General features: G+C 33.2%; 1 protein-coding gene and 1 long non-coding RNA gene across 2 annotated transcripts; both read right to left on the bottom strand.

Moving 5' to 3' along the window:
* Window positions 1-809: 809 nt before the first annotated feature.
* LOC136230971 (uncharacterized) lies at window positions 810-10,002 on the bottom strand. The gene is made up of 8 exons (XR_010689631.1): window positions 9,838-10,002; window positions 6,227-6,370; window positions 4,755-4,854; window positions 4,487-4,625; window positions 4,258-4,318; window positions 4,040-4,108; window positions 3,207-3,288; window positions 810-2,568 (listed from the first exon to the last, which is right to left on the bottom strand). It is a non-coding gene; the product is annotated as an uncharacterized lncRNA (long non-coding RNA).
* A 403-nt stretch (window positions 10,003-10,405) lies between these two features.
* LOC136231089 (major allergen Pru av 1-like) lies at window positions 10,406-11,508 on the bottom strand. The gene is made up of 2 exons (XM_066020347.1): window positions 11,281-11,508; window positions 10,406-10,856 (listed from the first exon to the last, which is right to left on the bottom strand). Exons 1-2 carry the CDS (start codon window positions 11,462-11,464, stop codon window positions 10,588-10,590), a joined length of 453 nt encoding a protein of 150 aa, XP_065876419.1. The 5' UTR covers window positions 11,465-11,508; the 3' UTR covers window positions 10,406-10,587.
* Window positions 11,509-15,794: the final 4,286 nt, after the last annotated feature.

Raw genomic sequence — 15,794 nt, 5'->3', positions numbered from 1 at the left:
GGTGAATACATGATTACTCGGTTGGGGGGCCGATTTTACATGTGTGTTCCGGCGGTCGGAGGAGCCCGGACCCCTCCCTGTCTCCGCCCCCTGTATATATGTATTGTTGTTCGTATTTAGAATATATTTGAATTGTGAGAGATGAGATATGGATAAAAAAAATGAGATAAGTTATCACATGTTTGTTTGGGAGATAAGAGAGTGAAATAAGGGAAGAATAATCCTCTTATCACACTGGTGTTTCTTAGAGGGAATAAAGCCACGAGGATATGGATAAAAAAACCTGAGATGAGTTATCCCATGCTTGTTTTAGAGATATGCTAAAGAGATAAGAGAGGGATATGAGTCTTATCCCTCAAATCCTATACCTAAGAGGGAGGTGGTACAAGGAGGTGGGATAAATTTTAATATGATGAAAAGTCAATTTTATCCCTCAAATTAATGTTATGTAGTTTAAATAAGGTTAAAATAGTAAAATGTATTATTTTATCCATATCTTTATCCCACATACCAAACATTGAATAATAATTCTCGTCTTTCATATTTTTATCCTTATCCCAACCATTTATCTTTATCCATATCCCAACTTTTATCTTTATCTCTATCCCAATAGAATACCAAACGCCCCGTAAAGTTATATATGGATGAGTGGTATAAGACATGAGGATAACTTATTTAAATGGAAAAGTCTAATTTGTTCCTCAAATTTTATTATTTATTCTATTATGGTGTTCCAAATATTTCTAAAGTTAATTTTAATTTTTGAACTTTTAAAAACCTAAGTTTGTCTATATATTATTGTAGTATCAATGCCGAATAAAATTAATTAAATTTAATCTATCATCTTAAATATATTAGTTATTCCATTTTTTTTTCTTTGAAAACATAATACAGTGTTCCAAGTATTTCTCAAGTTATTCTATTTGTTGTATTTTGAAATTTAATACAATGTTCCGAGTATTTCTCACGTTATTTCATTTTTTGTATTTTGAAAATTTAATACAGTGTTCCAAGTATTTTTCAAGAACTTTGTAGATTAAATTCAATTAATTTTAGTCCACGTTGATACTACAGTAATATATATATTCTATTTAAATTTGGATAAGGGTAATATAGTAAAATGAATCATTTTATCTCTATCTCTATCCTACATATCAAACATTGGATAATAAACTCTCGGATCTTATTTTTATCCTTATCTCAATCTTTTATTCTTATCTCTATCCTAACCTTTATCTGTATCCCGTTATAGGTTCAAACCGAACTTATATATTTATTATGGGCTTAATACATCACCAGCTCCCTGAACTTGTTCATAATAGTAGATTGGCTCCCTGAACTTTGCAAATATCTCCCTAGCTCCCTCAACTTGATTATTTCGTATCACCAACTCCCTAAACTTGTCCATAAAAATTTATTAACTCCCTGAACTTTGCAAGGGTCTCACTAGCTTCCTAAACTTGTTTATTCTGTAACAACTAATTACAAAAACCATAATACTAACTCAGATTAAGGTGCGAAAATACCCCTAACGTTTCGGGACAGGAGTAATTTTATCCATAACCTCTAAAATGGTGCAATTTTACCCTAACGTTGGAAGCCAACAACAATTTACCCCTAACATTGATAAATTTGATTAATTTGAGAAATAATTCATCAAACTGTCTTCTCGGTCATGAATATTATCATCTACACTTCACACGTGCGTCATTTTATCAGTAACAAATCACAAACATATGTTGGGATATGAAAAAAATAAAAAAAAAATATACTGACTTTTGTACGAATTGGACAAAAAATTCACCAAATTTATAAATTTGCTCTTGGCTACTAATGTTAGGGTAAAATTGCACCATTTTAGACGTTAGGGGTAAAATTACTCCTGACCCAAAATGTTAGGGGTATTTTTGCACCTTAATCCGAGTTAGTATTATGATTTTTGTATTTAGTTGTTATGGAATAAGCAAGTTTAGGTAACTGGTGAGACATTTGCAAAGTTCAGGGAGCTAATAAATTTTTATGGACAAGTTTAGGGAGATGGTGATACGAATAAGCAAGTTTAGGTAGCTGGTGAGACATTTACAAAATTCAGGAAGATAATAAATTTTTATGGACAAGTTTAGAGAGCTGGTGATACGACATAAGCAAATTTAGGGAGCTATTAAGACACTTGCAAAGTTTAGAGCGCCAATCTACTATTATGGACAAGTTCAGGAAGCTGGTGATGTATTAGGCCTTTATTATGATTTGATAGAAGTAATTGTATTTTTTCATCCATTAATTTAGGCCTAATACATAAATAACCCCTTGAACTTGTCCAAATGTTGCAACTGCCCCCTCCAACTTTCAATTATAACAACTTACCCCTTAAACTTGACCAATTGTAAAACATAACCCCAAATTGGAAATTTTTTTACCTCGTACTTGAAGCAACCGTAAAAACGTTTCCTCAAATTCGTATCACGCCAAAGATCTGATTATCACACTCCACGAACGTTGCAGTTTTTGTATTTCACGTGTTTCTTCAATTGCAGTTCATGTCAGCAATTTGGGGTTGTGTTTTACACACTACAAAAAAAAAAAGAATCATTGGAGACGGAAAAAATTGTCTCCCAAAATAAGAAAAATTGTCCCCTTTAGTTTTGGAGACAATTTTTATCGTCCCCTTGATTCGTCCTCTATGCGAGCGTACCCTATTCTATAGGGGACGAAATAGACAATGTCGTCCCCATTTTATGAGACGACATATGTCCTTAAAATTGGAGACAAATGTCGTCCCCGTTTCTAGTTACGGTTGTCGTCCCCGTTTCTAGGGATGATTGTCGTCCATGCAAAGGAGACGATTTTGTCCCTATTCGTAGGAGACGATCTTTTGTCTCCAAAGAAACAGACAATTGTCGTCCCTATGAAATGAAGACGACTTTTATCCCTATTCTTAAAGGACGATTTTTTTATCTCTAAATAAAAAGACGACTGTCGTCCCTATGTATAGGAGACAAATTTTGCCCCTATTCCTAGGGCATGACTTTTTATCTCCAAATGAAGAGAGGACCATCGTCCTATGCATAAAAGACAACTTTTATCCCTTATTTATAGGACAATTATTTGGATTGAAGAGAGCTTATACACATAACACAGATAACATATTATAGGATGTTATCATAGTAGCAAAGCAGAATTAAAGAGAAATAAGGTGCAGACAGAACCTGATCAAGGTATTTATTTTGTTTGCATTCCATCCAGAATCTTGATTTTTCTAACTTGTTTCAGGCCTATGTAATCTGGAACCTATTAAAGACAACAAAATATAACATAAAATTTAAATCCCAGTTACTGATTCACTTATAAGAGATAATCAAATTCAATAAAGAAATGCAAAAAACATAACATACAAGCAAATTTTAAACCCATGTCCGAATTGTATATTAGACCAGGTATATCAAACATATCTCATTGGATCTCCATTCATGTGACATATTTCTTAACAAGAAAAAAAAACATAATCCACAAACTCAGTACACATGTCAACGCCTTTGAAATGACAAATTTCCCCTTGCAAAACAATTACCTTAAACATTCCTAACTGTTCTCTAATAAATTACCAGTTAAAGAAATGAATGACTTTCAGAAAAAGGACAACCCACTTAAAATACAAGTATTTTAACAAGATAAGACACATACAATCTGAATAAGGGTTAGAGGTTTTGTAGTTTAAAAGGATGACTTGGCTAGTTACACTATCCTAGTTCATGATCGACAAATAGCATGTCAAGCTAATAGAGATTGTAGATGTGGACCCTAATAACTGCAAGTAACTAGTGACCATAAAAAAATAAAGAATCATCACAGCAAAACCCTTTTTCAAAGTGAATTCAGTCTCAAATTAGTGGGTTTTGCACAATAAAATACTATGACTATATATAGACATGAGACTATGAAAAGCTATTATTGTATATAAATCCAGATCAACAGACAATGTTAGATTGAGAAGATGCTTAAATTATAAACAATAGAGAATCAGTTTCCATATAATCCATACCTCTATAACATATTTTCTTGAAATTCCTTGGGAACTCGCTGTTGATGTAATTTTGGCAACTGCAAAAAACTTGGATCATATGTGGAAATTGAATTAATTTCAGATTGTATCATAAGCAGGTTTAAAGGGAATCCAAATAAGATTTATTACTTGTAGAAACTACAAATTTACTCAACTTTCCATTTCTTTAACTACAAAATAATATAATACAAACTTACCCAACTTTCCATTTTTTTCAGACACAAGCACTAAGGCTCTGATTCAGAATCCCTAGCAGTTCTGAAAAATAACAAATTTTCACCAAACTTAGAAGGGTAAAAAAACGTACAAAATAAGAGACAAGCCAACATAAACAACAATTGAGTAAAAAGGGGAATTAAAATGACAGCCAAAAAACAACAATGGTTTACAAAATGGTAGATCAATGCACTGGTATATTCTTCTCACCATTTTGTAACATCTCCTCTATATATTCTGTAACATGAAGTAAATAATGACCAACAAGGAAGTGATCAACAGAAACCATGTTGCCTTTCTTCCCTTTCTTTACAAGAACACTTAATCTCTTCAATCGAGAGACCAAAACCTGTGGAAATAGAATAGTTGCATCTAATTTTTTTATCCTTAATTCTCTCAAAACAAAATAATTAACCATTAGCTCTAGATTATTGCATTGAACAAGCAAATACACAAAAAAATAGAGAAAGCAATTTACCTGCTCAAAAGGATGACCTCAAATGAATCAAAAGGCAAAACTTGTTCATAGTTGTTTAGTGGCAAGAAAGACCTATCACGTCCTGCATCATGAAAGCCATCTGCAAGATAACAGAGGTGCTCAAGTGTAAATCCCTTAGAGTTGTTGATATGATCCAATAAAGGGAGTGCTTAAAAAGCATATCATCTAATGTTATGAAATTAGTCCAATTCAACTAAGAAAATAAAGTGAAATAGCTATGAAGTAAAAAGAAACTTTCAGACTAACCTATTTTCCAATTTAAACAATCTCCCAAGTTATATAGCTCATAAGCAGAAGAATCGGAAGAAGAAAAATAGGAATATTGCACCTCACGATCCCGATTTCCCAACACATTTCAGGCTTGGAGTTCACATAAAATAATTAAATATATTCAAGGTCTAGTTTCTGCTGGCATAGATAAAAAGAAAATTCAAATATTGTTTATTAACTTTTCTCTTTGGTATACTAAGTGCCAAACCATAATACAAATCCACTAATGTAAGCACCTACCTTAATGATATTCATATAGTTTCAAAAAGCAATCCTATTATAATTTAAAGGGATAAGGTACCAAAATAGGCTTAAAGTTTAAAAAAGAGTACCAATTTAGGCCTCGATAACGGAACGAGACACGTCATTGATACTACTCCGTTATCGAGGCTTAAATTGGTACCTTTTTAAAACGTTAAGCTTATATTGGTGCTATTTTGTACGTGGAGCCTAAATTGATACTTCCTCAAAAATTATAGGCCTATTTTGGTACCATATCCCCAACATAAATTGATGCATTTCAATTGGTAAAGACATCATCAAATTGCATTTTTGAATATTCAAACTGAAAAAAAAAAATGTTATGATTCATAACTCCTAAAGAGACAGCACATATGTTTATACTTCATGGTATTAGATTTTTCTGAATAAAATTGCAGCATATGCCTGCATCAGAGATTATCTAATTCATAGAACCAACTTATAACTTAGAGTATGTTAGAGACAACATTGTTCAAATTGACATTCCAAAATCCAAACCCTACACTAGTATACAACTATAGGTCTATCTAACCACAGCAAAACCCAAGCTAACAAATGAGTCACCTGATTCACTTACACAACTAAAGGAGCAAGAAATGAAAAGAGTTGCACAAAACTTTACCAACTGTGAATTTGTTCACTGCAATGTTTTTTACAGGGTATTTTTTCTTTAATTAATATGGAGAAACATAACTGACATATCAGCACATCACATCCAAATCTGATTTGACAACTATACTAATTTATGTGATTCATAACTATAATGGATAGGAAAAAGAACAATTAAAGATGGAAAAACATAACCGAATAATAATGAACATGGCTACAGAGATGAAAAAATTATAGGTGCAGTCAGCCAATTATTGCAAGCAATATTTGCCTAACTACTAGAACTGAATAAAACAATGACCCCAATATACCAGTGAGAGCATAAGCTATGGCACAAAAAGGAAGTGCCCTAGGTTCCTTTGCTGACAAGGTCGTTGTTCCCAGTCCATGAGCACTAAAAGAATCAACAAGGCTGGTTACTACAACTAGTACAGCTGTGAGGGACGCATTGTTACCTGCAACCAATTAAACATTAGTACTAAATTTCATTTGACCATCTAAAACTCCCATGTATTTTCTTGAGTACAGAATTAAAATTGTACCATCAAACAATGACACTACAATGAGTGCTAATGCCACATTTATACATCTGAAACGAATTGATACGATCAAGGTTAATTCTAGCCCAACAAGGCATTCGACAAGAGCAATTGAATACAAGGAGAATACTATTGAAATAATTACAGATGTAAAAGTCTCATCCGCATATCTCTTTACAAGCTGCAAAAACATGCTAACATATTTTAAACTCATTACTAAATCGTATGAAGTTGGAAAAAGAGGAAATTAACAAATTAGTTGTGAAAGAGAATGAATCACCTTTCTTTTCTTCAACATTGAGAAGGCAAAAGAAACAACACATCATCGGCTCTATGATTAGATTAAGTATAGATAAAAAAAAAACCTACGAGATAGTAAGTCTAAGGAGAAAATGGGATATGGTGTTTCAAAGTATTAACATTTTTCAACTGACAGTAATGATTTGTAAAACATGGCATGAATCGAGGGTCTACTTTCAAAGATCTTATCAACTTATGTTCCATAAGCTATGCAAAATGGTTTCCAGCAGAGAGAATGCCAACAATAAGTTCCACAGGTGCTTGCCATTTACTAGACAAAATTACCCTTATTGCCTCTACTAACACTTAGATGGTTCTAAGCTAAATTTGATGATTTATCCCTCCTCTACATAAGTCTTCCATTTCAAAACCCCCAAATTATATATATTTAATCAATTGGATACATAGGGTTTGAGAAAAATGGTACTAGGGGGTGATCTCAATGGACACGTGGGTTCTAGGCGAGATGGGTTTGAGAGTGTTCATGGAGGGTATGGTTTTGGAGATAAGAATGAAGCAGGAAATGATATTTTGGAATTCGCATCAGCCTATGACTTGAGTATCATGAACACATGGTTTATGAAGAGAACATCCCACTTAGTGACTTATCGGAGTGGCGGTAATGCGAGCCAAATTGACTTCTTCTTAGTAAGGAGTGCTTGGAGAAAGAGTTATATTGATTGTAAGGTGATCCCTGGTGAGAGTACGACAACCCAACATAGAGTAGTGGTGCTAGATTTTCGAAGTAGGAAATGTATAAGAAAACAAACACCTCAAGTAGAGACTAAGATTAAGTGGTGGAAATTGCAAGGGGAGAATCAACAAAAATTTGTGGATGAGATGACCAAAAAAGATATTTGGACTTGCAATATGAGATATAGATTCGATATGGAATAAGATGGAGCATAGTATAAGGGAAGTAGCGAAGGAAGTTCTAGGGGAATCTAAAGGTAGCATGCCACCGGGTAAGGACACATCTTGGTGGACAGAAGAAGTACGACAAGCAGTAAAGAGTAAGAGAGAATCCTATAAACTATTGGGGAAATGTAGGAGTGACGAGAACTACGAAAAATACAAAGAGGCTAAAAGGGAAGTAAAGAAGGTCATACGAGATGCTAGAGCAAAGGTGAATCGGGATCTGTATACAAGATTGGATACGAAAGAAGGGGAAAGAGACATATATAGAATTGCTCGGATGAGAGATAGGAAGACGCGAGATCTCGGAAAAGTTAAATGTGTGAAGGATGTGGACCAGAAAGTCCTAGTTGGAGATAAGGATATCAAGAAACGATGGAGGTCCTATTTTGATGACTTATTTAATGGAGATCGCCAACAAGATGTTGGAGATATAAGTATCCATCACGATATGATAAATCATGAATGCCTGCGGAGAATTCAAAAGGGTGAAGTCAAAATGGCATTAAGTAAGATGAAGTTGAAGAAAGCAGTAGGACCTGATGGCATCCCTATTGAGATTTGGAGATGTTTGGGAGAAAGAGGAATCGAATGGTTGACGACGTTCTTCAACAAAATTTGGAGAAACAATAAGATGCCATCAGAATGGAGGAAAAGTACCTTAATCCCTTTGTATAAGAACAAAGGCGATGTCCAAGATTGTGCCAACTATCGGGGAATCAAATTAATGAGTCACACTATGAAACTTTGGGAGCGAGTGATTGAACAAAGGCTAAGGAGGACGGTGAAGATCTCGGAAAACCAGTTTGGCTTTATGCCGGGAAGATCAACTATGGAAGCCATCCATCTAATGAGACAATTAATGGAGCACTATCGAAATAAGAAGAAAGACTTGCATATGGTTTTCATTGACTTGGAGAAAGCATATGATAAGGTACCAAGGGAAGTACTTTGGTGGGCCTTGATAAGGAAAGACATTTCGCGGAAATATATTGACATCATAAAGGACATGTATGAGAGAGTATGCACGAGTGTACGTACTAGTGTTGGGAAGACTGAAGAGTTTCCTATTACGATTGGAGTGCATCAAAGTTCCGCACTAAGCCCATTTCTTTTTGCCATCGTTATGGATGAACTAACAAGTTCACTTCAAGATGGTATACCATGGTGCATGCTGTTTGCAGATGATATTGTGTTGGTTGAGGAGACGAAAGAAGGAGTGGAGATGAAGTTGGAACTATGGAGGCAAACTCTAGAATCTATAGGCTTTAAGTAGAGTCGAAGTAAGACAGAATATTTGGAGTGTAAGTTTAGCGGCCGTAGGAGTAGGGAGGCAGGGACAATCATCCTAGATGGGAGAGTTGTTCAGGCCTCGGATTGCTTCCGGTATTTAGGATCTATTATCCAAACGGATGGAGAAGTAGATGGAGATGTTGCTCATAGGATTAAAGCTGGTTGGTCGAAGTGGAAGAGTGCTACGGGTTTCCTTTGTGATCCCGGCATGCCTAATAGATTGAAGGGAAAATTCTACCGGACGGAAATTAGACCAGCATTGTTATATGGTACGGAGTGTTGGGCAGTGAAACACTGCCACATCCATAAGATGTCGGTGGCGGAGATGCGTATGTTGAGATGGATGTGTGGTCACACGAGAAAGGACCGGGTGCGTAATGAAATAATTAGGACAAAAGTAGGGGTCACATCTATTGAGAATAAAATGAGAGAAAACCGACTAAGGTGGTTTGGCCATGTGAGACGTAGAGCGTTTGATGCGCCGGTTAGGAGAACCGAAGAGTGGCAAAGGGATGTAGTGGTGAGGGGTAGGGGAAGATCTAAGCAAACTTGGAGGAGGGTGATGGAGAGTGATATGAGTTTATTGGGAATTGAGGAAAATATGGTAGTAGATAGGACGGAGTGGAGGGAGCGAATCTGTGTCGCTGACACGACTTGATTTTCACGGTTTTATATGATGGTTCATGTTAGCCGACCCCGAATCATTTCGAGACTAAGGCTTTGTTGTTGTATCAAAACCCCCAAAATTTATCAAAAACCCCCCAAACTATATATACTAAAACAAATTTAACTTGAAACCCTGAATGTTAGTAACACAATCAACGAAATCAAGCCTTCAATTTCATGTAATTGTCGAAACAAAAATAAAAAATTACCTCAATACGCCAGAGTTCGATCTCCCGTAGCCGCCGTAACCACAACTTCTGCTAACAGCTCTGTCATTAGTTTATAGAAAGATAAAATGACGAACAAACAAAGTAAGTTCGGAGAGGGGTGGTCGGAGAAAGAAACGCGAACGACGTGAAGTATAGATGGATGAACGAAGGAGGCCAAGGAGAGAAAACAGAAAAGCTGCGAGAAAAGCACGATAGAAAATTATATGGAAAATGATATAATTTCTATCCCTAAAACTTAAAATTTAATATTTATAAATTTTAATATTATATATTATTATATATTTTTGTCTTCAATGTTAAATTAAAAAGGAAAAAGAAATTATTAATAAATTAGTTCCCAGTTAAAATTGGAAAACAATATTTGAGGACAATATATTTAAATTGTCCCCCATTTTTGTCCCAAATAGTCATTTATTTTGTAGTGATAATTGGACAAATTTGAAGGGTAAATTGTTACAATTGAAAGTTCGAAGAGCAGTTGCAATATTTGAACAAGTTTAGAAAGTTATTTGTGTATTAGACCATTAATTTATTCATGGAAAGAGTGTAAATAGAAGCCATGCATATGTATTAGATTAATTGAAAATCACAACACAACATACAACTTTTATTCCCAATCCAAGGCCAAAAAACAACAACAATAATTGGCCTCACACAACCCAAAGAAAAAACATCAAGAAAAGAGAAAGCATCAAACACAGAACCACATATATTATCATCCTTCTTGAATTAATTTTCAAGAACTTTGTAGAAGCTCATTATCTTGTCTGCATTAGCATTGATTTCATGTTCATCAAGTTCACAATTAGCCTTTGGAACATATTTGAAGCAGCTCTTGATAATGGATCCTCCATTAGAGGAAGCTTCAACTTTCACCACAACTGTTATTTTTTCAAGTTTATCTGACCATGGATCTGCTTCAATTATAGTGTACCCAATCGTAAAGTTTGCCTTATCTATTGCTTCTGCTTGTGTCTTAACATACTTGAATTCGTGATCTGCATGAATCATATGATATATTGTCAGGGATTAATATAAGATTTAAGGTTAAGGTGCAAAAACACCCATAACGTTTTGGATTATGAGCAATTTTACTTCTGACGTTTAAAATGGTGCAATTTTACTCCTAACGTTGGCAGCTAAGAGCAATTTTACCCCTATAATTTGGGTCAATTTTAAAATGTTAGGGGTAAAATTGCTCCTGGCTTCCCACGTTAGGGATAAAATTACACCATTTTAGACGTTAGGGATAAAATTGTTCCGGACGAAAAACGTTAGGAATATTTTTACACTTTAACCTTAAGATTTATGATTGAACATTAAGTGTAAGTTCAAGCTTTTAATTCAAAAGGGTACATGACATATACATCATTAGTTTAAAAAACAAAAAATACTTTTGAATTAAGTAAGTAATTAAATTACCTGGATGAGCAGCAAAAGTAGCCTTCTTGATGGTTCCAGGTCCTCCATTTCCTTCATGGGTCTCAACACTGGCATGGGGGATACTCTTATGAAGAAGATGATGGTTTTCAGGGCAGAAAATGTTAAACATAGTAACTTGGGGGACTGAAGTGGTAATTTCCCTCTCAATAGTCACAACACCCATATTTGATTATATATTTAGCTAAAGGATTGATTTATGAATGTTTTTGAGATGAGGAATTGCAAAGAATAAAGGTAGCTATTTATAGAATTAATTGAGCTTCAAATATTGGTAATATATAATATTAATATAAATATGTACGTCACTTCAATTTCATCACCTTAAATTTTCTTATTTATTTCTTAAATAATTGATGTGTCACATTAATATATAATTCAATTTAATTAATTACAAATTTTTATCTTCATTCTTCCTATCTCACCGAGTTAGAGCATCTCCAACAACTTCTTAAGTTGGCTCTTAAATTAAAACTAGTTTTTAGCCTGTGCGATTCACGGATTCATCTTAACATATAAATATTAACAAAAATATAATTTAATAATTACAATTAATGACATAAAGGTGCCATATAAATTAAATATTATTATTTTATTTTCACATTTACTTAAAATAATCTTTTTATAGATAAATATAATAATATAACTAAAATTAATTTATAAAAGAAAAAATTTAAATTTTAGACCTAATGCTCTTCCAGCTCTTTCAACTTGTCTAAATTGGTCATTTTATATCTCCAACTAATCGAATGTCCTAATTACCCCCTTAACTTTATAAAAGTGGTATTTCTCACCTCATTAACTTGTCCAAATTGGTCATTTTACTCCTTCCAAACTCATCGAATGTCCTATTTACCCCTTTAACTTCATAAAAGTGATATTTCTCACCTCTTATGATCCTATTTACCCCTTAACTCCATAAAAGTAATATTTCTTACCCTTTATATTGCAAAATTAATATGACTTATTCAAATGGGTTTGAAAATATATATTTTTTAATATCAACTTTTTTATTTTGTTTTAATTTGATCCTTCATGTGTTTATTACAATAATATTGTATTACAATAATTAGATGATCAAAATTTAACTAGTCAAAAAATTGAAAAGAGAAGGAATGAATAAAAGATACAAATAACAAGAATGAATAAAAGATACAAATAACAAGAACATTAATATAAACAAATTAAAGACGTTATATGTAAGGATAAGATACCAAAATAGGTCTATGGTTTTTGGGAAAGTATCAATTTAGGTTCTACGTATAAAATAGCATCAATATAGGTTTAACGTTTAAAAAAAGGTATCAATTTAGACCTCGATAACGGATTGCAAGGGGTGAGAAATACTACTTTTGTGGAGTTAATGGGGTAAATAAGACATTCTATGAGTTGGGGAGATAAATGGACAAGTTAACGGGGTGAGAAATACCACTTTTATGGAGTTAAGGGGATAAATAGGATATTCAATGAGTTGGAGAGGTAAAATGACCAATTTAGACAAGTTAAGGGGGCTGGAGGAGTATTATACCTAAATTTTAAGATATTAGTTATGTCACTATCATTTATGTAAAAGTCAATCTTATAATTCTTGAGTGAGAAATATGGATATATGCCAAAATAAAAGTCATCTAAATTTGGAAATAACAACATAATCGATTAAGTACATGATATTATAATGTTAATAAGTTAATAATTAAGAATAAACGTGGCTAGTAGTGGTTGCAATAGTCTACTATCATCAATATAATTAATTAGACAAATATATAGTTTTTTTTAAGCACAAATATATAGTTTATTAGTCTAAAAAATCAATAATAAGAAATTCAATATGGATTAGTCACTATTCAAAACAAAAGTCCCCTCAACCGCTTAAACGCTTTAAATCGAGAATCCATCTTGATTTTCTTCGATTAGTCCCTTTAGGTTTTTTTTTTTTTTTTTTTTCTCATAACCGATTTTTAACCGCTTGGATTTCGCCTAAACTGCCTAGACACCGCCTAAACAAGGTGGGGCGAGATATACATACGCCCCACCACATGGCGGGGCGTGATATACACACGTCCAGTTGTCTGAAAATTGAATTTAGGGGTTTAGGCCTCGAAAAATTATGGAATTTGATCGTAATGGAGTCTAATGTTCGTTAGTTATCATTTACAGATTTCGTTAGAAGACTTCGGAGGCAACGGTGTCGATTACAGTGGGAAATTTTATCCTGTACAAACGTTTGAAACATACCAGGAAGCTGTTAACTGGGCAAAACAGACGACGATTCGCCTTGGCTTCGAGTTAACTATAGCTTCTCACAAGACAGGGGGTAAATTAAAATGGATATTGGTTAAATGTGTCTGTGGTATAAAGAATACTCAAAGGACTAGGGATATGGATATGGAGGAAGTAGTACGGAGGAATACGAAAGCAAAATACTGTGGTTGCAAATTCCAGGTGAAGGTTCTGGAAATCGCTGAATTAGGGGATTGGGTTGTGAATGGTGTTGCTGGAGAGAGAGGACAACACAATCATGGATTGGTTGTATAATTGGTGTGTCACATTAATATATAATTCAATTTAATTAATTACAAATTTTTATCTTCATTCTTCCTATCTCACCGAGTTAGAGCATCTCCAACAACTTCTTAAGTTGGCTCTTAAATTAAAACTAGTTTTTAGCCTGTGCGATTCACGGATTCATCTTAACATATAAATATTAACAAAAATATAATCTAATAATTACAATTAATGATATAATAGTGCTATATAAATTAAATATTATTATTTTATTTTCACATTTACTTAAAATAATATTTTTATAGATAAATATAATAATATAATTAAAATTAATATATTATATTTTTTATCAGTAAAAAATGAGGAAATGACACCTCAACTCCATCGTTAATGTTTTAGATTATATATAGATAGATATACAGAGAATTAGAGAGATTTTAGTGATTAATTTAAATTTTTAGAACTCTTAGAGATAGTACGGATAAAATAATCTTTTTATAAATAAATATAATAATATAATTAAAATTAATATATTATATATTATATTATATTTTTTAGGCTTAATAGGCACCTAATCCCCTAAACTTGTAATTTTTTTTTCACCTGACCCCTTCAACTTAGGAGACAACCTCTCAACCCCCTCAACTCTCCAAAAACATCACATACAACCCCTTACACCACTATGTTCGGTCAAAATATTGACCCGTGTAGAAAACGCGCTTGACTGTTGACCACACCAATGCCACGTGTCATTTTTTAATTAAATTTTTCCATATCCGTGCGAGGTGCTGTCGTTGTTTGTCGTCGCAGCCTTATCGAGGTGCTGAGGTTGGCGGTAGTGGTCGTCGAGGTGAAATGTATCCAAGTGATTGTTACAAAAATGACAAGTGGCATTGGTGTGGTCAATAGTCAAGCGCGTTTTCTACATAGGTCAATATTTTGACCGAACATAGGGGTGTAAAAGGCTGTATGTGATGTTTTTGGAGAGTTGAGGGGGTTGAGAGGTTGTTCCCTAAGTTGAAGGGGCCAGGTGAAAAATAGTTACAAGTTTAGGGTGTTGGGTGCCTATTAAGCCTATTTTTTATTAGTAAAAAAGGAGAAAGTGACACATCAGCTCAATCGTTACTGTTTTATATTATATATAGATATAGATTTGAGGAGAGAGAATTAAAAATAAGCTTCAACAACCCTTTAGTGGCTCCTCAAATCACTAAGAGTCTCTCCATCATCTTTATTAATAGAGAGTCCCTCTCCACCTCTTAGTGACTCTTAATTCATTTTTTTTATTAATAATTTACTATTGAAGAGTCTATCTCCTTTCACTATTGGTAGATAGAACAATAATTAATAATTTTAATAATAAAATAATAAATAAGTAGTGAATATAAGAGTATTATTGGAGATGATATATCTTAGTCACTCTTAAATCACTAAGAGTCAATTATTTATATTATTTTAGAGTATTATTTATCTTTCCCTCTTAGTTAGAAATCCTATATGGTTATACATTATTGATCTAGTGTCCAATTGTGGATTCTGTGATCTGTTTCGTGAGTTTCTTTTGTTTTATAAAATAAAATTAAGTTTTTTATTTGATAATGAAAATACAGTTATTGGTTTGAAACAATGGATTAAAATAAATTAGTATTAAATTAAAGGGTCCATTATTGAATTGCAGATGAATGTAATTTATTTATTAATAGGAAGAAAAGATGCTATGAATGTGGTGGTGGTGTTTGCAGAAATTGTTTAATTAGAAATTAGAAAATATAAAAATGACAGTATTTGTCCCCATAAAAGTCGAAAAAAAGGCCAATAATCATAGGATGTATATAGGGATTGGCTTTTGTTATGTTTCTAATTAATCAGATTAATTAATTATAAATTGGGTGTTGAGGAAGGAAAGAAGGAATTAGCATCTGTACTATAATCCAAAGAAAATGACAGGTAATTTGATGGATAAATCCAGAATTAGTGAATATATGTTGTAA

Source organism: Euphorbia lathyris, chromosome 5 (assembly GCF_963576675.1).
Source record: "Euphorbia lathyris chromosome 5, ddEupLath1.1, whole genome shotgun sequence".
Lineage (NCBI taxonomy): Eukaryota > Viridiplantae > Streptophyta > Magnoliopsida > Malpighiales > Euphorbiaceae > Euphorbia > Euphorbia lathyris.
Note: the sequence above shows the minus strand (reverse complement) of the source record. Positions and strands in the feature narration are given on the sequence as shown.